This window comes from Neltuma alba, unplaced genomic scaffold (assembly GCF_004799145.2).
Source record: "Neltuma alba isolate B1F8T4 unplaced genomic scaffold, ASM479914v2 tig00010280_pilon, whole genome shotgun sequence".
Classification (NCBI taxonomy): Eukaryota; Viridiplantae; Streptophyta; class Magnoliopsida; order Fabales; family Fabaceae; genus Neltuma; species Neltuma alba.
Genome location: NW_021635203.1, coordinates 386043 through 412046, shown reverse-complemented (window position 1 = coordinate 412046; position 26004 = coordinate 386043). Strand labels below are relative to the sequence as shown.

Sequence of the window (26004 nt, the reverse complement as noted above, 5' to 3'; positions counted from 1 at the left end):
GGTACCTCGAGAGATTAGTCTCTTACCGTTCGAGTGGGGGGATACTCTGGGCAACCAAAAAAAAAAAAGAATCTCTCTATGACTATTGGACAAGATTTTTGGCTTTATTGAGCAAATGTCCAGACCACCAATGTTCTAAGTCAAACCTAGTAGAATATTCCTATGAGGGACTTTTGGTGTCTTACAAGGAGAGCATTGATGTTGCTGCACATGGCTCAATCATAGAGCTTACTCCTAATAATACTTGGAGCCTGTTGGAAAGAATGACCAATAATAATCAACAATATTACACAAGGGAGTCTCAAAGAGGACATGTAGCTTCCACAAGTTCTTCACTAGACAATTTGCTAGAGAAATTGATTCATCCTATAAGATTGATTGTTTAAACTCTCAGTCATACAGAGCCAGCCCTTTCTTAACCCATTTCTCATTTGAAGGAAAAAATTTCAAACCCGACCCTCACAATTTTCATGTTTAAACAAGCCGGCCTGATGGGCTCGATCCTTTTTTTCGGCTCTAATCATAATGATCATCTCAAACTTTTCTATGGGATAATGTGTTTACTAGGAGCTATTTGGCATACAAGACATCAAGCTTGGCCTTACTTACATGACTTTTGAAAAACCATCAAACTCTGTGCCCACAAATTGCATTCCTATTATAATGCCTAAAGATGATTTGAGAAATCTTGTAGAGTGGAGTATTATCATATGCAAGTTTAAGCATCTCAAAAAGCATTTTTCTCAATGTGTTATTTGTTAGCAAGGATATGCTTTAACAGAATTTTTATGGAAGAATATTGCTGAGCATGATCTACCATTCTTATTTGACTGCCTCTGAAATTCTCTACTTTGGATTTGTAATTCTGATATAAGCAAATTGGAAGAGCATCATGTTTTAAATCTTATTTGGTTTGATAAAGTTTTTTTGACATTGAAGGTAACTTATCATCAATAGTCTTTAACGATCACTTGGCAGGAGATCCTATTTCTTTTTCATGATTTTCATTTTCTTCCTATTATATATTAATTCCTTTTAACATATTTTCTAGTTTTTTGGGATAGTCTTTTTTCCTTCTTGTTTTTAGTACTACGTAAATTTTAATATGTCATTTTGCCTTTTCTTTTAAAAAAAAAAGCTCAAGCAAATGGGCTCGGTCATTTTTTCACAATATTTTTGACCAGCCATTTTATTCACAATATTAATCTTAAATGTTTTGCAAAATATATTAAATTTCTTGATGTTTTGAATTTATTGTCCGCTAGTTTAAATCTAGATTCAAATGTTAGGGGTTATTGCAGATAATATTCTAGAAGCCGAGGAATAATTCCACAAGGCTTTATTTGGGATCCGAACCACAAAAAAGTAATGGCGAACAGATCCACCTTGGAAACAAAATTGTCATACACGTCACTTGCACGAGTCCTCTTACCCCCGCCGTTTCTCATCCTCCTCCACGCTCCATAAAATGCGCGCCATCCTCAACTTGAGGCCACCCTCGCCATGTCTCTCCTCTTCTTCTCTTCACACCACCGAACACTTCTCTTCTTTTCTCTTCAGCTTCCGGCCCAGCAAACGCATTCACTTTCTATCTCCATGTTCTTCGCTCAGACAAACCAAGAAACAGCAAGTGAGGAGGAGCGATACTCCCGAAAACGCTCCGTCTGGTAGTAGTATAAACCGGCTATTTAACCCTAAGAGCGCTGACGATGGTGGTGGTGGAGACAAGAATGAAGAAGATTCTGGATTAGAGGGTGACACTGCGTTGAAGGGCACTCTATTGGGCGGCGTATTATTGCTGGGCGTTGTTGGGGGCATCGCCTGTGTTGGTTACATTTACAAGGACCAGATTAACATCTTCTTGAATCAGTTTTCCACATTCATAGAAGGTAAAGTATCCCATGAACCTCAAGCCTCAAGCAGTGCGATTCACATTTTCGTCACTTGAGGTCCATTGGAGGTTTATGCGATAAGTTGCTAATAGAATTGTGGTTATGATTGGGAGCACCTTCTATAATTCGAGATAGCTAAGTCAACAGATGCTCCAAAATTTTTTCAGCTATCATTTGTATCATAATTTAGAAATTAACAGCTTCTGAATATTGTTGGACGTTACCATCTACAGGAAGTGAAACAATATTTTTTAAGAATTTGATGTGATATTTGGAATGGGAATTTATCTCGGCATACAACTGGAAGTTTTCTAACTCATGTCTCATTTATCTAGAGATCTCTGGTTAGGCTGATTGTCATCCCCGAGTAATCGAATTTGGATGAACCTGCTAGTATTTTATGCTAAATATGTTAGATGCTATATATGTATCTGGATAGGCAACATCTTCCTGGTTGCTTAAAAGCTAGAGCTTGCAGAATGTGATTTTTATGGTAAATGATGTACTATCTATTATTCTGTAGATTTGTTGTTGAATAAATTCGATGAATTAGGTCACTAACTTCTTTTATAATTCTTTTAATGGAATGTTTTGATTGACTTAACTAGTTGACACGCTTACTGCAAAGAAGAATGGAAGAGTAGAATTTAAAGAGAAAAGAAAAAGAAACAAAAGGGTAGCTTAAACCTACAGTTCTCCATGACAGGAGAAAAAGCAAATACCAGAGGAAAGATAGAGTATTAGATGATATAGGTTTTCGTTTATTCTTTTTTTTTTTTTTTCCTGCCTATGTTTTCATTTATTCTTTGAAGCTTCCATGTGAATAACATGTAAATTGAAGCCCATCTAATGAAAGGCAAGCATGCAATTCGATAGTCCAAAATTTAACCCTTTGTGCGACTGTCTGTGGTTGCTTGGCTTCTCTTGCATACTCTCAAGTTTCTGGTGACCCAAGTGCCAGGTTGAACCAGGTTCCCACCTTTTGACATTAGTCTGTAATTTGGGCATATAACATTTCAAACAGAATTCATGCCTTTTCCCCTTTCTGTTCATTCCTCTACCCTCATGTAAAACAAATTCATTGTACTTGTCAATTGCGATGTGCTTTATGGGGACGGCTCACGAAACACGGGAGAATTAAATCAGTGGACTTTGATATATTTCAAAGACCTTTGTCAATTATTATTTTGTTAAGATTACTAGGATTAATAAGCCGTTACTTGAACTGACTTTATAGTTTGGGTGTTAGGAGATATTTGTAATATTCCAGATCCTGGCTGTTGTCTGTATTTATGCCTGAGTTTAAGATAGTAAAGTTTTCCTATTGCTACGATTTCTATAAGTATCCACGTGATTCCTTAAAGAGCATGATTCTATCCTCAATTTTTTTTTTTTTTTAAATTTCACATGTTTCCATATTATTTTCTGTAAATTTGACTTAACCCTGTTTGGTGTTTAACAAGCAGGCTATGGTCCAGTTGGATATGCATTGTTTGTGGCCGTTTATGCTGGCTTGGAGGTGAGGATGCATCTACTGTTTCCTTGAACACGTGCTGCTATTCAGGCTTCTAGTATGACAGATTTGTAACTCAATTCAATGCAGTATTTGATAGTGTTAAAATTCCTGCATCCTTTGTTTCTTTTTATTAATAATTATAGTCTGGAAACTGCATGTTACCAAGTGAATCGGAGTAGTTTGATAATGTTAACATGCCTGCATCCCTCTTTTCTTTTTATTAACTATAGTCTTGAAAGTGCATGTTACCAAGTGAATCAGAATAGTGTGCATGCACTGTTTATTCTGGAGTTCTTTTCTTTTGGATGAAACCTAAAGTGATTCTTTTCATTTGTTGAGATCTGACTTTGCCTCCTCAATTATGGTCCCAGGTCCTTGCAATTCCTGCCATTCCTTTAACCATGTCAGCAGGACTTCTTTTTGGATCTGTTATTGGAACTATCATAGTCTCTCTTAGTGGAACGGTGAATCATTATCTCCCTCTCTACACACACACTCACACAATCAACTCATATACAGATATAGATGTTTAGATCCAATTTATGCGATTGTAAAACAAAATCAATTTCATATTATTCAGTATCTTTATTCAGCTCTTCTAAAATGGATTCTGCATGGTTAATGCAACAAGCTCTGAATCTGATAGGAACCAAGAGCAGAAACAATGGGTTTACAACTAATAAAACAGTAAAAGGGGGACCTTAACCGTGGAACAATGCTCAAAATGATTAATCAATAACACTCTTCCTACTCAGTGTGAGAAAGGAAGTCACAAAACAACTCACACACTCACAATGCATACATTAGACCTGACTTTCGAGAGGTCAGCTCTCTCCTCACGATTCTCTCATACAAAATATGTCTTACCTCTCTCAAGCTACATCGGCCAATATATTCAAAAGTGACCAGCACAGTCTCCCAAAATACCATAACCTAGTACACAGACCTAAAAGACATTGGACTATGCTACTTTCTTCAAAAAGGTATGAAATAAAAGTCAACTCCCTGGTTGCTTAAAAAGGACTGTTGCCTTTTGCTTGCTTCTGCATCTGTCGCCTCTTATAGGTATTTTTAAATAGGTCGGTCTTATCATTACCCGCCCCTATAAGCTTCACCTTGTCCTCAAGGGGGAAGGTAGGAAATTGTGAGGCAAAGAGAGTTGCATCTTCCCAAGAATTTTCACAATCCGGAAGATCTTTCCACTTGACCAGCACTTCAACTTGACCATTTAAAAGCTTTCTGACCTTGCAAATATCTTGAGGCTGAACCTGTAATTCCAGATGTTCAGTAAGGAACGGGGGAATTGTTGGGTTCACCACTGCTTGCTGGACGGATTTCTTTAGGTTGGAGACGTGAAAAACTGGGTGCACTCGTGCTGTAGGAGGGAGTTCAAGGCGATAGGCTACTGCTCCTATTTTTTCCAGAATTTTAAAAGGGCCATAGAACCGTGGACTGAGTTTCTCATTCACCCTTTTTGCCAAAGTGCGTAGCCTGTATGGCTTAATCCTCACATACACCTGCTCTCCTACTTCAAACCGAACGTCCCTCCTATGTTTATCTACTTGTCTCTTCATCTGTTCTTGTGCTTTGAGCAGGTTCCCCTTAAGTAGATCAATAATGGCATTGCAGTCTTGGATCTGCTCCGTGACTGCATCAACAGTGGAGGACTCATTCTGCAGCTTCAAGAAGGTGGGGGGTTCTCTTCCGTAGACAGCCTTGAAAGGGGTCATATTGGCAGCACTTTGGTGTGTGGTGTTGTACCAATATTCAGCCCATGGTAGCCACTTAGCCCAGAGCTTGGGTTTGTCATTAGTAAAGCACCGTAAATAAGTTTCCAGCCCCCTGTTGAGTACTTCTGTCTGACCATCTGATTCTGGATGGTAGGCAGAACTAAGACACAGCTGAGTGCCTGCGAGTTTGAACATCTCAGTCCAAAAGTGACTCACAAACACCCTATCCCGATCTGATACAATAGTCCTTGGGAACCCATGCAATTTAACTATTTCATGAATAAATAATTCAGCCACATCTTTAGCAGTGAAAGGGTGTGTGAGGGGTAGAAAATGGGCATATTTTGTGAGTCTATCAACCACCACCAAAATAGTGTCATACCGTTTTGATTTAGGGAGACCCGTAATAAAATCCATGCTTATATCCTCCCACACAGCTTGAGGAATTGGAAGTGGCTGCAACAACCCTGCGGGAGTGAGAGCCTGGTATTTGTTCCTTTGGCACACTGCGCACTGAGCCACATAAGCTTGAACATCCCTTTTCATACCCTCCCAATGAACAACACTGGCCAGCCGCTTATAGGTCCTTAAGTAGCCCGAATGACCTCCGATAGGTGAATCATGGTATTCTTTGAGTAATAGTGGGATTCGACTGGAATGTTTGGGCAGCACCAATCTGCCCTTATAGTGCAAACAACCTTTAACAAGGCTGTATCCTTCAACTCCTTCCGGCTCGGCGATGAGTTGCTGTAGGATGCCCCTTAGTTTGGGGTCTGATTGGACTTCTTTCTCCCAATCTTCTAAATCTGCACATTGCCACAGCGAGAACCCCCTCATCTCTTTGACATCTTCTTGTCGTGAAAGCGCATCAGCGGCTCTATTTTCTTTGCCAGGCTTGTATAAAATTTCAAAACGAAATCCCAACAGTTTAGAGACCCATTTTTGCTGATTTTCTTCTAGGACCTTCTGCTCCAGCAAATATTTTAATGCCCTCTGGTCAGTTTTGATTACAAATTTCTGTCCCCAGAGGTAATGTCTCCATTTTTTGACTGCCATCACAATAGCCATGAGTTCCCGCTCATAAACCGAACATTGCTGTGCTCGATTGGAGAGTTTCTGGCTATAATAAGCGATCGGTTGCCCCTTTTGCATCAACACAGCCCCAATCCCAGTACCAGAGGCATCAGTCTCGAGCTCAAAAGGTGCTGAAAAGTCCGGCATTGCCAACACCGGCAGTTGAGTCATTGCAGATTTTAATTGCTCGAATGCAGCAGTAGCTTCTTGGGTCCAATGAAAAGCATCCTTCTTCAGCAAATCAGTGAGTGGTCGAGCAATCTTCCCATAATTCTTGACAAACCGCCTATAATATCCGGTCAGCCCTAGAAAGCCTCTTAAAGACTTAACATTCTTGGGCACTGGCCATTTGATCATACTCTCAATTTTTGCGGGGTCGGCTTGCACTCCTTCCCTTGATATAATATGGCCAAGATACTCAATTTTTGGCTGTACAAAGCTGCACTTCTTAAGATTAATCACTAGCTGATTTGCCTTCAAAATCAACAGCACCTTCTCTAGGTGCTTCAAGGGGTCTCAACATCACAGCTATAGATGAGTATATCATCAAAAAAAACTAACACAAATTTTCGTAAGTATTCTCTAAATATATCATTCATTAGTGATTGAAAAGTAGAGGGGGCATTTGTAAGACCGAAAGGCATCACCTTAAATTCATAATGGCCCTCATGAGTGCGAAAAGCGGTCTTGTGTTCATCTCCTGTCTTGATACGGATTTGATGGTATCCCGACTTCAAATCCAGTTTAGAATACACTGTTGACCCTCTTAATTCATCAAGCAGCTCGTCGATGGCGGGAATAGGAAATTTGTCAGGCACGGTTATTTTATTGAGAGCACGGTAATCCACACAGAAGCGCCAACTCCCATCTTTCTTCTTGACCAGAAGCACCGGGCTCGAATAGGGGCTGTTACTCAGCTGTATGATCCCAGCATTGAGCATATCCTTCACCATATCTTCGATAATGTTTTTCTGTGTATGTGGGTATTGATAGGGTTGATATTGGGTGGTTGTTCTCCTGGCCTTATTTCAATCGCATGGTCCTGCGGACGGTGTGGAGGCAGATCCCCTGAGGCTCTACAAACTTCCGAGTATTTGTTTAACAGGTTCTGTACCTCGGGTGACAAATGTGCGTTCTCCTTCATGTCCCATTCAATTCCCCTGTACTCGATTAGGAAGCCCTGGCCACTTCTTCTGACTGACTTGAGCAGTGATTTTAAGGAAGCCTGGGTGCGTGAAAGAGTTGGTTCCCCTTGCAGGCATACTCGGTTCTCCTTCTTACCAATTTTCATGGTCAACTGCCCCCAGTTTACCTTGACCTCGCCTAGGGACCTTAACCACTCTACTCCAAGCACGGCGTCTACCCCACTTAAAGGAAACGGATAGAAGGTTTGAACCACCTCTAACTCCTGTACCGTCAGTTTCACATTTTTGCACCGTTTCGTCCTCCTGAGAGAATAACCATCACCCACTGTAATGGAGTACTCTGAAATTTCGTCAACATCCAGGTTCAGTTTGCTTAGTAATTCTTCAGAGAGGAAGTTGTGTGTGGCCCCACTATCAATCAAGACGATAATCTCTTCCCCTACTAAACGGCCTCTCACCTTCATGGTATGATTGTCACCGAACCCAGCCATGGAGTTTAGGGACAGCTTCATTTGTGTTGAACCTTCTCCATTCCCCTCGTCTCTTAAACCGTCCTCAATAATATCTTCATCATTTTCAGGTTCCATCTCCAGTACAATCAACTGCAAATTCTTATTTTTGCAGCGATGACTAGGTCCGTATTTATCCCCACACTTGAAACAGAGTCCCAACTCTCTCCTTCGATTGATCTCTACATCAGATAGCCGGCGAGAGCCTGCGTTCGATCTGACTGAAGCTGCAGTGGCACTACTCGCGACCTTCGACTCCCCTGTTCGCTGCTCGCTCTTCTTCATGTTTTCAGCATTAAGGAGTGACGTTGCAGAGGCAAATCCTCGTGTGGGTTCCGGTATATGAGTAACACGTGAAAAAAAAGGTTGGTTGGCTACCGTCTTAGGCCCACTGGAGACCTTTTGGGCTCGGTTGACCCTAGGGCCCAATTCCTGATCCATTATTCTGAACTTCTCTTCTACGCAGATTGCCTTCTCCATCAGGTCGCCGAGAGTGGTCACCTCCGTCACCTTCAACTCTGCTCTGATTTCGGCCCTTAACCCGTTAATGAAGGCGCCGATGAGGCATTCCTCCGACGCGTCCTTAAGTAGCGCAGAGAGGCGCTCGAACTCTTCCACATATTCGACCACCGTGTTCTCTTGCTTGGTCGCAAACAGCAACTGATACTCCCCCCCTCTCTGTGAAGAATGAAAACGTTTCAGTAGCTCATGCTTGAAGTCAGACCAGCTTCGTACCGGATACCTTGTCTCTCTCCATTGGTACCAGTTTAAGGCCTTCCCTTCAAGGCACACCACTGCCGCTGCCAACCTTTCCTCCTCATGGACAGCATTGACCTGGAAGTAGCGTTCAACGCGAAAGAACCAGCTGACTGGGTCCTCACCGGCGAAAATAGGTAACTCGAGTTTCCTGTATCTCGTCAAGTCCCTTTCTCCCCCATGACTGTCCGCCTCCTCTTCCGTTCGAAGTGGGGTCTTCTTTATGGTTGGTGATTCTGCCGTTTTCTGCATTTGCTCCAGAGTTGCGTCCATCCTCAATATCATTTCCCTAAAGACCGCCATGTCCCTCAGCAGTCCACCAAACCTTTCCTGCATCTCTGCCCGCAGTTCCTGCACCCCCAGTGCCTCCTTCTCCGCCATACTCGTACTGAAACCCGAGAGATCTCACCGCTCTGATACCAAATGATAGGAACCAAGAGCAGAAACAATGGGTTTACAACTAATAAAACAGTAAAAGGGGGACCTTAACCGTGGAACAATGCTCAAAATGATTAATCAATAACACTCTTCCTACTCAGTGTGAGAAAGGAAGTCACAAAACAACTCACACACTCACAATGCATACATTAGACCTGACTTTCGAGAGGTCAGCTCTCTCCTCACGATTCTCTCATACAAAATATGTCTTACCTCCCTCAAGCTACATCGGCCAATATATTCAAAAGTGACCAGCACAGTCTCCCAAAATACCATAACCTAGTACACAGACCTAAAAGACATTGGACTATGCTACTTTCTTCAAAAAGGTATGAAATAAAAGTCAACTCCCTGGTTGCTTAAAAAGGACTGTTGCCTTTTGCTTGCTTCTGCATCTGTCGCCTCTTATAGGTATTTTTAAATAGGTCGGTCTTATCAGAATCACACATGATTTAATTATGGTTTGATGAAGTTATCAGATATTAGAAGTTATCAGATGGTCTATTATTGACTTTTTATATTGGTGACATAGCTTCAGTTTATGCCACTGATTTAGTTTCAATTAATTCTATTTGACCAAACCAATATAGACAACGTCCACTGGTGAACAATTTATGCCAGAAGGCTTGTTTAATTACTGTTTTCAAAACTACTGCTTTTTCCCTGAAAAAGACAAATAAAGCAAAAAAATTGTTTGGACTAGTGTTTTCTCTTTGCTGTTCTCAAAACTTGTTTGTTCTTCTATGGGTGTTTGTTTCCTTTAAAAAAGAAAAGAACAACTTGATTGTTCCTTTTTTCCTCTCCTTTTGTCTTTGTTCTCATTTGCCATTGACTATCATTGACTACTGCTGACAATTTTGCTTCCCACTTCCATCTGCCACTGATTGCCATTGCCCACTACCAACCATAATTAACAACCACCCCCACCACTGCCTGTCATGAGTTGCCACTGCCTGCTGTCATTCTTTGCTTGCCACCACCATCACTGTCTATTGTTGACAATCACCGACCACCAGCAGCCACCAGCCACAGGCCACCACTATTTGCCATCATTCACCGTTGTACTCAAAATTTGTTTTCAAATGGATTTTTAACTTTTATTTTTTGTCTTTACATGTGATTTTCAAAACAAATGATTCAAATAGATCTTTTTTGATTTCTTATTCCCAAAACTTGTTATGAAAAATAATTTTCCAAAATTGTTTTGAGAACCTAAAAATAAAAAACACAGTCAAACAAGCCCTTTTAACATAGATAACTTACTGCAAGGTAAAACCTGAAATAGAGGCCCAACTCGATGGGTACTGTATAACTCATTTCGTTAGGCCGGTTGTGTTATAAAAAATTCAGCCCAAATAAAAATGGGCTTTTGTCCGCTCAGACTATTTAAGCAAAGGGTGAAATGTGATAACTTATTTAATTCATGAGTTGGCCTGTATAACAGTTTTTTAACCTAAGGACACAGCCACACAAGCCAAAATCTAATTTCTTAAATGTGGTGTGGATGAAGAATTTAGAGTATGGTATGCTATTGAAAATTTTAGATTAGATTATGTGAATCATGTAATAGGTGGCTTTACAATTTGTTATGGGGGTTGCATGACTTAGATTTATGTTTTTAGAAATTATTGAAATGTATGAGAATTAAAAAAAAAAAAAAAGATTTGTTGGTTCGTGGGTTGGCTTGTATTAGCCCATCAATCATCATGGTCTAGACCCACATGAAAATGGGCTGGCACAACCTAGCTCATTTTGCACAGCATCTCATTTAGGCCACTTCATATGATTGGAGATGGTCCATATTCCCAGTGCTATCACAGAGTCTATTATTGGGTTCAATCTCATTTTGTCGATCATGCTTTTAAATTCTCATAAATATCGATTTTCTATGATTCAGACACTTGCTTAGGTAATTAAACAGTGCTTTTGTTAAATTTTTTAAAGTTAATAAAGCATGAGCTACGTATTTTAATACTTGATAATGCTTACAACAACAATAAAAAAGTCTTATCTCATAACTGCGTGATATCAACTTAACAATTGCTTACAAATGAATGATTGGATCATTGAAAATTATATTCAATGTGAAATCAATTTGCTCAACTTATGAAATCTTACACATTAATGGCAACTGATCCCAAATGTAGGAATGTATTTTCTTTTGTCTAATATTTTTGGAGCATTCCAGGTGGCAGCTAGTGTTGCTTTTCTGATTGCAAGATATTTTGCCCGTGAGCGTATTCTAAAATTGGTGGAAGGAAATAAAAAGTTTCTAGCTATTGACAAAGCAATTGGGGAAAATGGCTTCAAAGTTGTGACCTTGCTTCGCTTGAGCCCTTTACTTCCATTTTCTCTGGGGAATTACTTGTATGGATTGACATCTGTTAAGTTCATTCCATATGTGTTGGGAAGGTATGATGCTTAAGACTGATTAATGCATTATTGAGTGAATTTCAATGCTTATCTTCAATCAGAGGATTTATCTTTCTTTTCTTGAAACCTAACTCTGCATATTGCTGAGTTTTCAACTTTCAACTTTATAGTCAGAAAATATAATGTGCTTGGTTTTGTCAACGAACAACTTGAATCGAAAAGCTTAAGCTATTAGGTGAAGACCCATGGATATGAATAGTATTTTTTTGTTATCTCAATCAGGTTAGTTGTGCTTGTAATGAAGGAAAAGAACAAAGTTTTATAAACTTGATTGAGCTTCATTCTCCCTGTAAGTAAAAATAATTTTTTTTCCCTTTCATGTTTCTTTAATGCATATGCAATTTAGATTTGGTTCCCTCGTATCCCTATTTTATATGGCATGTATCTTCTTCGAGCAGCCATTAAGTAACCAATAATATACCTTTTTCTGATAAGTGATAAAATACTTGCAGCAAGTTTTACCTGAAATACTTTGTAGTTACATCTTATTTTCTTTATCGATGTTAGATGTTATAACAGAAACTTGTGGGTGAAATGGTTTCTTGTCATGGTATTTAAGCTTCTATATAATGATGCAGTCATGAGTTTGATCTTTACTTCCCCGTATTCTTTTAAATATTCAAAACAAGTCTCAGTAAATGTTATAATGTACCTATCTTTAATTTGTGCTCACTTTTACCTTAAAAGGAGTTTTGTTTCAGGAGGCATGTTGGAGATGATAATAAAGCAAATTTGACTATATACTGAGCAACATAAATTTTTAAACAGTTGTGGACAAGAGAAACTCTTTGATGTTAATTATCTGCTAATACTCGGTAGTTACTATTTGTGGCCCCATTTTGAACTGGGAATGCTGAAATGTAAGGATGGCACTTTTATGGTATATTCAACCGAAGAACTTAATGGTAATGTCTCCACATGGTTTATTGATGTGGTAATGTTCACTAATGATTAATTTATTAACTAAACTGTTATAAGCTAAGTGTGTACTATTTTTGTTATATGATAAAAATAGTACTCCTCCGGTCTTAAATATAAGACTCACTTTTTACTGTAAATTACAATAAAAAATGGTTCTTATATTTAGATTTATACTACAAAATGGGTCTTATGTTTAGGACAGGAGGAGTATTAGTAGAGATAAAAGAGAATTGCATCCAAGCAATGACAATTGGATACCCTGTGAGAGTTTGCAGTGCAGAATTGAATGTTTTATTAACCAAGCGCTGATCAGTACGTAGAGGGAGAGGTTGACAATCCCATACAATCCTCTCTCGATGATTGACAAAATAAAGTGAGGGATATGATTTAATGACAATAAAGATAAAGATAACAAATCATAAAACAGAGATAGGGTTACAAATTAAATGGGCTCAATGGACGAAAGCCCACTTCCAATACCCTCCATTATCACATATCTTAGAAAACCAAAAATAAATGAAGATCTGAAGGCTTGAGAGGCTACAAAATACAATAAATCCATCCAATCTCTCTCCATAACAGACACGAAAACATTAAATCAGTTCAGGAAAAAGCACAATACTCTCTCATAACAAGTGTAGGGAAAGCCTTTGAAGATGCGGGCAGTTCAGTTTTTAAACCAGTTACTCATTTTGATTTAAACGCTTGGTTTTTCTGCATTTCTGATTTATTAGTACAATAATCAACAATTTTGATGCAGTTGGCTGGGAATGCTTCCAGGGACATGGGCTTATGTCAGTGCTGGTGCATTTGGACGAGCAATAATTGTAAGTTTGTGCACACTTACCCCATGCTCCAAAACAACTGAAGTTTCAGTAAACTGTTTGTCCATTTTAAACTTTTGCCTTTTGGCGTTTTGTCTTTCATTTTTATTTTCTTTTAGTCCATGTTGCGATATTGGTACAAAATGGTTTTAGAGCATTAGATGAATGGTGCTGAAGACTTTGTAGGCACTGTTTCTAGCGAAATATGGCTGCAACTAACAATGCCATCAAAGCATACTGCAACTGGCAAAATGATAGATAGTGGGTTCATGACTGAAAGGTTTATATGGATTAATGTTTTTCCAATGTGATAGATCAGCTGAGTTACTGTTAACCGACCTTGGGACGTTAAAATGCCTGAACAATGATTATTACTCTAAGCACATTATATTATGATTTAACAAGGTTTAGAAACTAAACTTTCATGTTTAGATTTATTAGGTAATGGTACGACAGATTGAATGGAATTATAAGGAATGAAATCGACCTAAGGAAAAGCCAATTGTTAAACTCTTCCATGGCACTTGGTTACCATGACTTGATTACTATGAAAGGTACCTGGAGGCAGTATTTGGCTTGCAGGCTGCTTAAGGAGGAAAATTTTTCAACGTGCTTGCAAGACATATCATGCTATGTGATGTTAGAATCAGGAACTTGTGAAAGGAGTCCAGTTAACACTTAACAGTTTTTTGTTAACTCAGAAACTTGACAGTAGCACCATTGTGGAATTTGGAATTACAAAATAACCCAAAATGAGCATTCTTTTGGGTTTCTGTGTGCTTTGTAGCAAGCAAGCATGTGCTGGTGTATCTATGAAATGAAAGGAGTTCTTCCATGTGTTTTGAATCATGTTTTAATTGAGCTGCTTGCTTGCCAGTATAAGGTAAAAAATGCATGCAGATATTTCCTGTATCCCGTTAGTGGCACGATAATTAAGATGCTGGAGTCTTGATGGACGGCTAGGAATAGCTACTGTCCCTAGATGTGTTGTTGCACATGAACCTCTCTTCTATATTAAAGTAAGGTTACTCTATTTATTGAACTTAATATTTAATTTGGATTAGAAGAAGTCTTATAAACTCATTTAAGGGTAGTTTGGCAAACCCCTACAATCACTAAGAGAGAATGCTTTCATGCAAGTCAAGACAAAACACATATACTTACTCTGTATACCGTAAAATCACTTCCGAAAAGCTAATCCAAATAACCCTTTAAAGTAATGAAAAGCAAGCACTGCTCACAGTTCAACCATATTTTGAAGAAAGCTACTAAACAAGGCGGAAAAACTGCCTCTTTTAGCCACATGCACAGCACATTACATGTTTACTACAGTCTTTTTTTAAATCACATTTTGATGTTATTATTACACAGACTGTGTTGGTTTATTGTTTTCGGGAAACTGTACTTTGAAGTCTGTATTACAAACTAAACTGTGCATAGGCATATGATTTTGAGTTTTGCAACTGCTGTTTCTTGTTCTGCATATGGTTTATAATCTAAACGAAGTCCAAACTTTTACAAGCCAAGAAGATAGAAGAAGCTGTTATAAAAAGGGTGTTTATCAGTAAAAATAGAAATCCTTTAGCTGTGACAAAAATTAAGAAATATTTGTGTCATTCCATTGCTTACCTTAGTTTGTGCATCTTGCTGTTCTAATTCATAAACACTGGCCTTTTTTTTGGGCCCCCCCCCGGGGGAAAAAAATGAGGCATAGAATTCGAGGAAAACAGCAGGTTTATCTTGAATCTCCTGAGCAGTTTCTTCTGACTTACTATCAAGGTTTTGTCAAGGAAAGGAAAAATTTTTGGCCAGTTATTCTGTTATCTGGTATATCTGTCAGGGAAAATTCTGGATTTTCACTGTTATCTCGTTACCTTTACATCTACTTCTGACAAGGGTGGATTTTTACTTTTTGCTTCTCTTCCATGCTTCGTACAGGGATCTTTATGAGTGTCTTTACTTCTGATAGGCTGAGAAATTGAAGCTTTGCTTTGCTTTTGAGCTGCTTAGATTTCTCTTATGTCCTATTTTTGTGTTTTATGGAGGAGGATACTCTAGCTTCCCTTTTAGTTGTATTTCTTCTCTAGTTGAAAGTGATGAGTCTGGAATAGAATGCTGTGAAGCTACTCTAAATGATGTCATAGATGAATTACTATTAGCAAGGACCCAGTGATGATAATCATATTGTCCAAATCTTGGATGCATTGATTGTAACTAACAACTAATAATGGTTGAACTGATATGAAGCCATCCTAATCAGTTATTGATGACAATCGTCTTATAAAGAGGCATGCCGTTATCATTACAACGACAAAAATAACAAAAAGCCTTATTCCACTAGGTGGGGTCAGTTACATTGATCACATGACGTCTTCTTGTTAACTAGAAGTCATTGAGTGTTCTTCCGAGTCTTTCTCTGCTCTTTTTTAAATGGTTCCAAACTGTCTAATCTACTCTTCTCACCGGTACCTCTAATAGCCTTTTCTACACATGCCTAAACCACCTCAAACGATGTTCTACCATTTTCTCTTCGATAAGTTCCACACCTACTCTTGTTTTGATATTTTCATTTCAAATTTTCTTTGTTCTTGTGTGGTCACACATTCATCTCAACATCCTCATTTCTGCTATTCTAACTTTATGCTCTTGTTTTCCCCTTAGATCCGAACATTTACTACCATATAACACAGCTAGTCTTATAGCAGTGCGATAGTATCTTCCCTTAAGCTTCTTAGGTACTTTCTTATCACAAATAACTCTGATAGCCTTCCTTCACTTTAACCACCCAACTTGTATTCTATGAGAAACGTCTCCATCAATAATAGATCCTAGATATTTGAACTTTGACACTTGAGGGATGATTTGATCTTCCAACTTAACCTCCAAATCACCATTGACTTGCCTCCCCCCAAAATTACAATGCATGTATTCTGTTTTTGACTCCAAGGTCTTCCATAACTTCAATCTAGAGTTAATCTCTTCTCTTGATTCAGTCATGAGAGCTATGTCATCAGCAAAAAACATGCACTTAGGGATTTCTTCTTGAATTGGCTCAATTAGAATGTCTAGAACATTATTATTATTCAAAGAAAAAAATTCAGTTGAGTTATGTTACAAGAGAACATTTATAGACCAATTGTAAGATTTGAACTTATGCTGTTGTGTGGTATGGGCCTCATCCTTACCAATTGGACTTTCCTTGGTTGCTATTTTGTTTATTTATTTACTTCTTTTTTCTTGTAACTTTTTTTGGGGCTGGAGGTAGGATGGTTTCTGTTCGGATGGATTTTTTTTTTTTGGGTCCTAGTTCTTTGGTTGTGTGAGGGGGCTGTTTAATCCTTTATCTCTTTGTACTATCTTATTGCTTTCTTGAACTTTGTCTCAAGAGGAAGAGGTGAAATATAATTGTTAGGCTTGGATGGTGAAATTGTCATTCTAGGTGAAACAATCCTTTGTGTTGCCTGCATCAATCATGTTGGAATATATTCAAGTGATTTTGTACCCTTTATTCACTCCCCTTATCGTGTAGTTATTAGTCTTATTTGTTTTCCCTTTTATTTATTTAAGAGTATTTGCATTTTTTTGCTTCTTTTAGTAAGACATTATTCTTTGACATTTCAGCAAGAAGAATCTGATCTTTCTCTAACCGGAGGAAACAGCCAGCTGCTGACTGTTGGCTTGGGATTGTTGGCCACTGCATTAGCTGCTGCTTATGTCACTAAGCTTGCAAAGGTATCAAATCATGACCTTACTTACTGCATTAAAAACTACCATAAAAATGAAAAACGCAGGACCAGGGGAGAAAGTTTGTTTATTTCAGGATTCTTAAAACCTGTCACTGAATCAGTAAAGACACTGACTCTTGATTATTGATCCAACCAAAAGATTCATATTTGTGTTTTATCTTGTATATTAAAAATCTTGTATGATATATATAAAGGTGTAATACCCAGGCACTTATAATAACCAGTTGTGGCTGGTCAAATAGAACGGATTCAATTTCTCAAACCTTATGGGCCGGGGGGGGGGGGGGGACCATATACGGAGATCTGCCCCGTTCAACAATGCTCAAATCCAATGTGATAGTATCAGTCACCAGGTAATTGTATTAAAACAGTAACTTAACATTAAAAATATACTGATTAAATGTGGATAAAAGTGGACGTCTATATTTGGTTTTTCACTTCCAATCACGCCTGGATTTTGTTGCTAAAATACCTCATAATGATTTTTATGAACTGAGATGAACACGGTGACCACTATATTGATGATCATTGCACTGAATATTCTAGGAACTGTTGAGGCAGTTTTTTTTTTTTTTTCCAATTTTTGTTGGTTAATTTGGTTCTATAATTTGCTCTGGTGAGGAAAAACCCCCATAGTGTACTTGAGATAAAGAAGGAAATTATATTTTATCCCTCGATTAAGGCATAATAACAATGTTAGTACATAAACTTTAGGAACAGTAAAACCTAGCAAAACACCTGTAAAATTTTGGTTCAGGAGCTGTTTTATTCTGTTTGCATGTGCTGATAACAATTGATCAAGTTATTCCTTTTTTAGTAATATCATAAGGGTTACTAACACTCCATTCAACTCTTGCCACCTAGGGCTAATGAGGTGGCTGGTTAGGTCTGACTTTTTGGAGGGGGTTTAGAATATCTAATCTTGTTATTGCTAATGTGGGTTATTATTTGTTAAGTGACCCTTTTATGTGGCATGTTGCAGGATGCTGTTAAAGATATCGAATAGAAAAATCAGCTTTTGCCAATGAAATCGAGCTCACATGCCACATCGGCAAGCAGATATCTTGGTAAATGAGAGGAAAAGAAAAGCGTCATGGTAAATGGAAGAACCAGCATGTGTGTGTGTGTGTGTAAAGTTATTTTTAATGCAATTGAGTAGGATCTTCGTTTCTTTATCCCCATCCCTGCTCCCGAAGGGTGGGGGTTTCTAACATTGTACATTGTACATTTTATCCACTATAAATAAAGAGTAATGCTAGCTGCACATCGAAGTTGCAAATTCTCAAAAGGGGCAAGTGCCGACCATGTTTCAAGAGTTTTTAGAATAGCATCAATTATTGTCGTAATAAAGATATTGATTCCTTATAATGATAGTCATAGGATTGGTGAGTGGGGCAACGATGAATGAGGAAAACCGTTTGATCAAGTGTAGAAACATAATTGGATCTCCATATGATGACCAGCAAACTAAATATCATGTTTAATAGTGTGTAACATTCCGAGCAAATCTCAAAACTTCTCACACATTGGCTGTCAAAGATAATATTTAGGTACTTGACTAGAATTCTTGGACTTAGATATCCAATTGGAGCATCTGGTGACTTTGATGACATACTCGGTCCTTGACTTTGCTGGGAACTAAACTATTTAAAATAACAAAAATCATCAGTAGAATATGTCAATTCTTTGCAGTGGTGTTGTCACAATTAAATGAGACTGGATGGTTCGGTTGTCACCCAATGATACAAGCGGTCCGCTCAAACAGTTTGGACCATTTTATGAGTTCAGTCGGATAGAGCCACTTCGAACTGGCTGTTGATCAAAAACTTGGATTTGAGCCCAAACCGGATGGCTTTACACAAACGCATGAACTGAAGGTACCAGCATCACAGTCTAAAATCATTAGAGCGGTTACACATAGAAGATGAACATAAACATCTACGTGCACCAATCCTACCAATCTAAGGAACATAGATGATACTTGAACTAAACCCATAAAACCTTACGGCCATGCGAAAGGGAATCTAAAGGGTCTGTATTGTGATTGTGATCTATCTACCGAAGTTAACGTCTGCCTCCCTGTAATGAAGATTTGAGAATGCTGAAAATGAAGCAAAGTCTGGCGCAGAAGCTCAAGCACTGCAAGTCATTTTGCAGGTGAAACTAGAAATTTCTCCCTGTGCATATATGATTGGATTTAAAATAAGTGAAATATCTTTATAAGGTATATTACATATTTAATTCAATTAGGATATGTCATTCTATTTGTATTCTTCGCCACTTCTGATTTTTATTTTTACCTGAATTTGTCACTTATTGAAACAATTAGGATATATTTTTCTGAAAAATTCATATTTTTCTGTGTATTTTAAAAAATATAACGTTTCTTTTATAAAATAAAATAATTAAAAAAAAAAAGGCATATACATATAGATTGTATTCATAGCCCTTCTTATTCCAAGAAATTCTCATTTCTCCCCACCCCAAAATATTCTTCTTTTGCTGTGTATTTTTAAAAATATGTTTTTTATATAAAATAAAAATAAGGCACATATATGTGGAGAGATAGCATATAGGCATACAAATTTAGGTTATTTGGCCATAAAAATATTAGATCTGTATAAAATTGAATGGATTGAATTACTATTAATAACCCACTATAATTATATGAGAAACTGATGGAGAAGATAAAGGGATGCATGAAGCTAAAATAAATTTAGATAAGAAACAAAGTATGGATCTGTAACCCGACTCATTTAAGCATTAGTGGGTATTACGAGATTTTATAAGTATATTAGAAGATTCAAGTCAAAGTTTGATTCCCACGAAAGGTACCTTGACAAAAACAACTATCACCCTGCCTTCAATGATTTTAAGCGCATTCCTTTTATAAAAAGCTTCGCGACCACACGTACATTCGCTTCTTTTCCCAGCCAACGTTAGAATGATCATTAACTTCAACAAACCAATGTGCATCAAGAAACAATTCATTCCAAGATATAGTGCTAACAGGTTTTCAGCCAACATATTGCAGCAAGACATTTCTTCCTCTCTTACTTTTTCCTCTTTGGCTTATGTTAAATTAGTACATAGGATAGAGTCGAAAGATCTAATGACTCTCCTTGTCTGTTATATTTTAGCTACGGTGACTTTATCTTGTTACTTTTATCATTTTAATGCATTTTGATCCTTATCAAAAAGCAAAAACAAACCAGTGTTTGTTACGACTAGATAGCCCCCAAACTTGTTAGAGGTGATTCCCATATGATAAAGAAATCTTGCCGAACGGGGATAAGGCACTATAGTGACTCATCTTTTCTATACCATGCGGTGTTATATTCCTTGCATCCCAAATGATATGAAGAATTACCACAGTTAACGCCTCCAGTGAGGTCATCTCCGTACCATTTTCTCGTATCTACCTGCACTAACCACCTTTCCAACCAAAACGTGAGACCATCCGCAGCTATAACATCTGACCTGATCTCCAAGGACGAAGTAAAAACCCTAAAGCTCGATACAACTAACATTTCAAAAATAGATGATCAATTATTTCTGCTGCAAAACCACATAAATGGCACAAAAATGTTAGGGACCGAATTTAGTTAAAGAAAAGATCAAGAAAAATAAAGACGGAAAAAAAGAAAAAATTCTAAAAAATTCTTCTATTTATAAGTAAGGTAAGGATCTCACACTCACTTATGAATAGACCTAGGAGAATCTCCCACACAACAAATTACTCTCTAAAATATTTGATGATTTATTCCTGAGGCAATGTGCCTATTTACAGAGAGCAAAAGTGAAAAAAATAGTTCAACAGAATATTAAAGGAATTCAAATGAAACTGACTAGACTGCTCCTAAGTTTTAGTGGGCTTATCCCACTTATTCCTGAACTAATTAAAACAAACCAGAAAAATAGGAATAGTAAAAATAAAAATAAAATCACAAATAATCAGCAATAGACTAGACGTTGAACCCCTCAATCTTTTCTGCCACGTTTCTATCTCCTAGAATAATAAGTCAGCTTGAATCTCGCAAGAGTCTTATAATTACTTTTCCCCTAAACTTGTCCTCAAGTCAAAATTGAGGAAATTGTGCAGCTAGTAAATCATATTCTTCCCAAGCAGCTTCTTCTGATGTCTGTCAGTCCATTGTACTAATTCTAGGTTTTTGCTAAGCTGTCTAGCGATGTTGTAACACTCTCAATGGGGTAAGCATCAACTCCATTTATGAAGATAAGGGCAGGGGAGCTGGAATTGGAGGCAAATTCTGTCCAATAGTAGGTCTTCTCAGGGAGACATGAAATATGGGTGAATTTTAGTCATTGAAGGGAGCTCTAACTCATATGACACGTTCTTGATGTGACGGAGGACCCTATATGGCCCAAAAAAAATATGGGAGACAACTTTTCAAGTCTTCTTTTTGCTAACGATTTTTGGAGTTATAGCTGTAATCGTAACCACACCACATCCTCCGGTGCAAATTGGAGATCTTGGCGGTGGCGGTTAGCTTGAATCTTCATGCGATTTTGCGCTGTCAACAAATTATCACGAAGAACTTTAAGCATGTCATCCCTAAGCTCCAGCTTTTCGTTTCTCCTTTGAAATATGGAACTATGGAGGGGGTTCTCTACCATACACAAGTTTGGATGGGGTCTTTTCTACAACTACATGATAACTAGTGTTGAAAGAATATTCAACCCAGCATAAGAAGTCACTCCACTTTTTAGGTTGCTTATGAGAAAAGCACCTTAAGTAAGTTTCCAAGCAGCAATTTACTACCTATGTTTGACCATCTAATTAAGGATGGTAAGCTGTGCTCATATTCAAGCGGGTTTGGCTCAAGCAGAACAGCTCCTACCAAAATAAACTCAAGAAAAGAGAATCTCGATTAGAAATTATGGAGCTGAGCATTCCATGGGGGCAAACTGCTTCTTTGCAGAATAGGTGAGCCACGAACTTAGTAGTGTAGGGGTGTAACATAGCCATGAAATGATTATATTTTGCTTAATCTATCAACTACTACTAAGATCCCGTCATAACCCCTGGATTTTAGAAGGCCAGTAATGAAATCAAGGGATATGACCTCCTAAATTGGCTTTGGAATAGGGAGAGGTTGAAGGAGACTTGTAGGAGCTAAAGTTTGGTACTCATTTTGCCGGTAATTTGTGTAACTCTATATAAAATGCTTGACATCCTATTTTATTGCCTTCCAATGTAAATGAGCACTTAACCGCTTTAATGTTTTTGGATAGCCATTATGGCCTCCTATAGGTATGGCATGTGCTTCCTCTATCAATTTATCATGGAGTTCAGCTTGGTTGGGAATGACCAACCTTGATCTGTAGTATAGCTTACCATTCACTAGGCTATAGGCAGAAGTTGGATTCGGGTTTTGCTGCAGATTATCAATTATAGTTTTTGTGTTTGGGTCTTCTAGTAAAGCTTGAGGGAGTTGGGCAATATCATTCCCTATGGGAACCACTAATTGGCAGAAACCAGTTTGTTGAGGCTTTTTGAAGAGAGAATCAATAGCTGTATTGTTCTTCCTTGATTTATATGTAATGGAAAAATCAAAGGGCAATAACTTTATGAGAAGTCGCTACTACAAGTTAGCTACAATCTTTTGATCTAGTAAGTGTTTTAAGCTATAGTGATCTATTAAGACAGTGAAATAGTGTCCTATGAGGTAGTGCTTCCATCTTTGAATTACAAGAACTAGTGACAACAAACTCCCGATCATAGGCTGATTTGAATCTGTTGAAGAAAGAGAAGTCTTTGCTAAAATAGGCTAGTGGATGCCCTTCTTGCATAAGGACTACCCCTATGGCTTCCATGGATGTATCACATTCTAAAGTGAAAGGAAGATTAAAGGGAAAATTGTACACAGGTTCCAAGGAGTAGAATTTATTCATCTAAGGTCCCAACAAATATCAAAACTAATAGCAGGTCTCAAGGAACCTTAGAGTATTATATTGTAATTGTAAAATGACATCACTATCCCTTCTAATCTGTGGTTCCCAATTCTCAGTTTTTTTTGCCAATATGTTTGACAACCTCAACAGCGAGTATTAACAACCCAATAGGAAGCTGTTGACAACCTAGGCAGTACCCAATTCAAATTTCAAACACACACTCCCTCTTACCTCAGCTTGTGTTCGAACTGCTCCTTCTCTCATCGGCAGCGTCTCTCGTACTCATCGTCTCTCTATTTACAGTTACTTCTTAGTGTTGTCTCTCCCTTCATAGTCACTTCTTGTGGTATAATTGCTCCCCTATTGCGTTGTCTCTCCCTCTTGCAATCGGTCTGCCATCTGCCATTTCCCCTTGTCACAATGGGCCTCTCGGTGTCTCTCCCTATCCTAAACTATGCATTGCCATCTTGCTGTATTCCTCACCCTAATCGTGCTGTGGCATTATCACTCAATTGGCCTAAAATCTCTCCCCCACCCTAACCACATCATTGAGTAGAAAGCGTTGGGTCTTCAACGGCACCTTCATTGACAACCTCAATAGTGATTATTAACAATCCAAGGGGAAGCCGTTGACAACCTAAGCAGTGTCCACTGAGAACTAACTTTATAGGATCACATAACCTCCACATAACACCAAATTATGACCAAATAGTATAATACAACAACTTTAACACTGAAATGGAAAGTTTTTTGAAGGCATCACCAACTTTAACTAAACCCAATAGGGCTATAGTAGAATTTTAATACGAAGATCCATTAACAACCTCAATGGCAAGTACTAACAACCCAAGGGGAAGCTGTTGACAACCTAGGTAGTGTTTGTTGATAACTAACTTTATAGGATAACACAACCTAGCCATGTTTGATTTCTATAACAGTATTAAATGTAACATTTTTTCTTTTTTATTAGGCAGGTATTACATGATTAGATTTAGATGTAAATGAATAATAATGTCATTTTTTATCATTTGATATATACATTAGCCTATTAGGTGGAGCAAACTTCTTTTTGAAGGGGAAAAAGTTTTAAATTACAATTACTTTTGATGAGTGTATATTTTTTGCCGTTGTAGATGAAAATTCACAATCAACAAGGGATAGTCTAATAGAAGAACAACATGTGTAAGTAGAATTTACTTATTTTAATTTTGAAGTAATATTGTCGGTTGTTGATTATTCTGCTTAGGTTGTCATTTCAGTGATCAAAGGTTGTCATTAACAACTCTATGACTTGTCTTGTTATGCAGGATGGAAGACTTATTCAAAGGCTCAGATGCATTGTCTATGTCTCTGCTCAATGTGTTGGGTGAAGGCCCACTATTATTGCCATGTGGTTCACAAATGATACCAACACTAATTTCTAAAATGAATTCAACAAAATGGAAGGATTTGGTTATTGGAGAAAGACAAATTTTTCCTAATGCGGTGGCCCTTCAGCAAACACTATATAAGTACAGTATTGCTATGAAGTTTTCATACAAATGATTTTAGTGTTAAAGTTGTTATTTGGTTAAAATTTGATCCTATATAGAGGTTATATTATCTTATAAAGTCAGTTGTCAACAGACACTGTGTAGGTTATCAACAGCTTTCCTTGGGTTGTTAATACTCACCGTTGAGGTTGTTAATGCATCTTTGTAATAAAATTCTGCTATAATCCTATTGGGTTTAGTTAAAGTTGTTATAGCCTTGAAACAACTTGCCATTTTAGGGTTAAAGTTGTTATATTATACTATTTGGTTATAATTTACTCTTATGTGGAGGTTATGCTATCCTATACAGTAAGTTGTTAGCGGATACTGCCTAGGTTGTCAACAGCTTCACATTGGGTTATTAATAGTCGCTGTCAAGGTTGTCAATCATATTGGCAGAGAAAACAGTGAATTGGGAACCTTAGATTAGGAGGGATAGTGATGTCATTTTACAATTACAATATAATACCCTAAGGTCTCTTGGGACCTGTTATTAATTTTGACCTTTTTTGGCACTTAGATGAATAAAGTCTACTACTTGGGACCTATGTGTAATTTTCCCAAGATTAAAATTAGGCAGCCTCAAGATCAGTGTAGTGGTCAATGTATGTTTAAGTGTTTCAAAAGTGGATTGGGCCTGTTCTATCCATGAGAAGGCATCCTTTTTTGTCAATTCAGTCAAGGGACCAAATTTAGTTAAAGAAAAATCAAGAAAAATAAAAAAAAAAAAGAAAAAAATTGTTCTATTTAGAAGTATGGTAAGGATCTCATACTCACTGATGAATAGACCTAGGAGAATCTCCCACACAAGAAAGTACTCTCTGAAATATTCAATGATTTATTCCTGAGGCAATGTGCCTATTTATAATGTTTACAGAGAGCAAAAGTAGGAAAATAGTTCAATGGAATATTAAAGGAATTCAAATGAAATTAACTAGACTGGTCCTAAAAGTTTTAGTGGGCTTATCCTACTTATTCCTCAACTAACTGAAACAAATAGTGAAATTAAAAATAAAAATGCAAATAATCAGCAATAGACTAGATGTTGAACTCCTTAATCTTCTTTAACACGTTTTTGTCTCCTAGAATAAATCAACTTGAATCTCATAAGAGTCTTATCAAAAAATGACTATGAATATGAGGTTCATTCTGAGTATGTCTAATTGGAACGATTAGGTTTAAAACTTCTAAAGAATGCAAAATCATCTTAGAAGGAAGATCTAGTTTACACGACACATGACAAATATTAGGTGGGTCTTGACAATCTCATCAATGAATGACTAACTAAAAAGTCTCTTGACAAAAAAAAAATTAATTACAATTAGGGGACCATGAGAGATAATCATCATTGATAATCAAAACATGAAAAGGAAGTCCTCAAAATCTACTGACAGATAGTCTGGCCTAAGAGCTGGATATTCCATCCTTTCACCGTTATGCTTAATATGATCAGACACATGAATATTACACGGTAGGGAAGACACTATAGCCACCACAAATGGTGGTTGTTGCGCTCGATTCCTAGTTTCCCTGTAAAGGAAAACAAAAGAGGAGTTGATACCAAAATTTTAA

General features: G+C 37.6%; 1 protein-coding gene across 1 annotated transcript; it reads left to right on the top strand.

The window, feature by feature from the left end:
- The first annotated feature begins 1402 nt into the window (after positions 1 to 1402).
- Positions 1403 to 18272, top strand: LOC114755497 (TVP38/TMEM64 family membrane protein slr0305). Its single transcript, XM_028944376.1, has 7 exons — positions 1403 to 1889; positions 3359 to 3411; positions 3780 to 3872; positions 11249 to 11472; positions 13175 to 13241; positions 16860 to 16970; positions 17967 to 18272. Exons 1-7 carry the CDS (start codon positions 1469 to 1471, stop codon positions 17988 to 17990), a joined length of 993 nt encoding a protein of 330 aa, XP_028800209.1. The 5' UTR covers positions 1403 to 1468; the 3' UTR covers positions 17991 to 18272.
- Positions 18273 to 26004: the final 7732 nt, after the last annotated feature.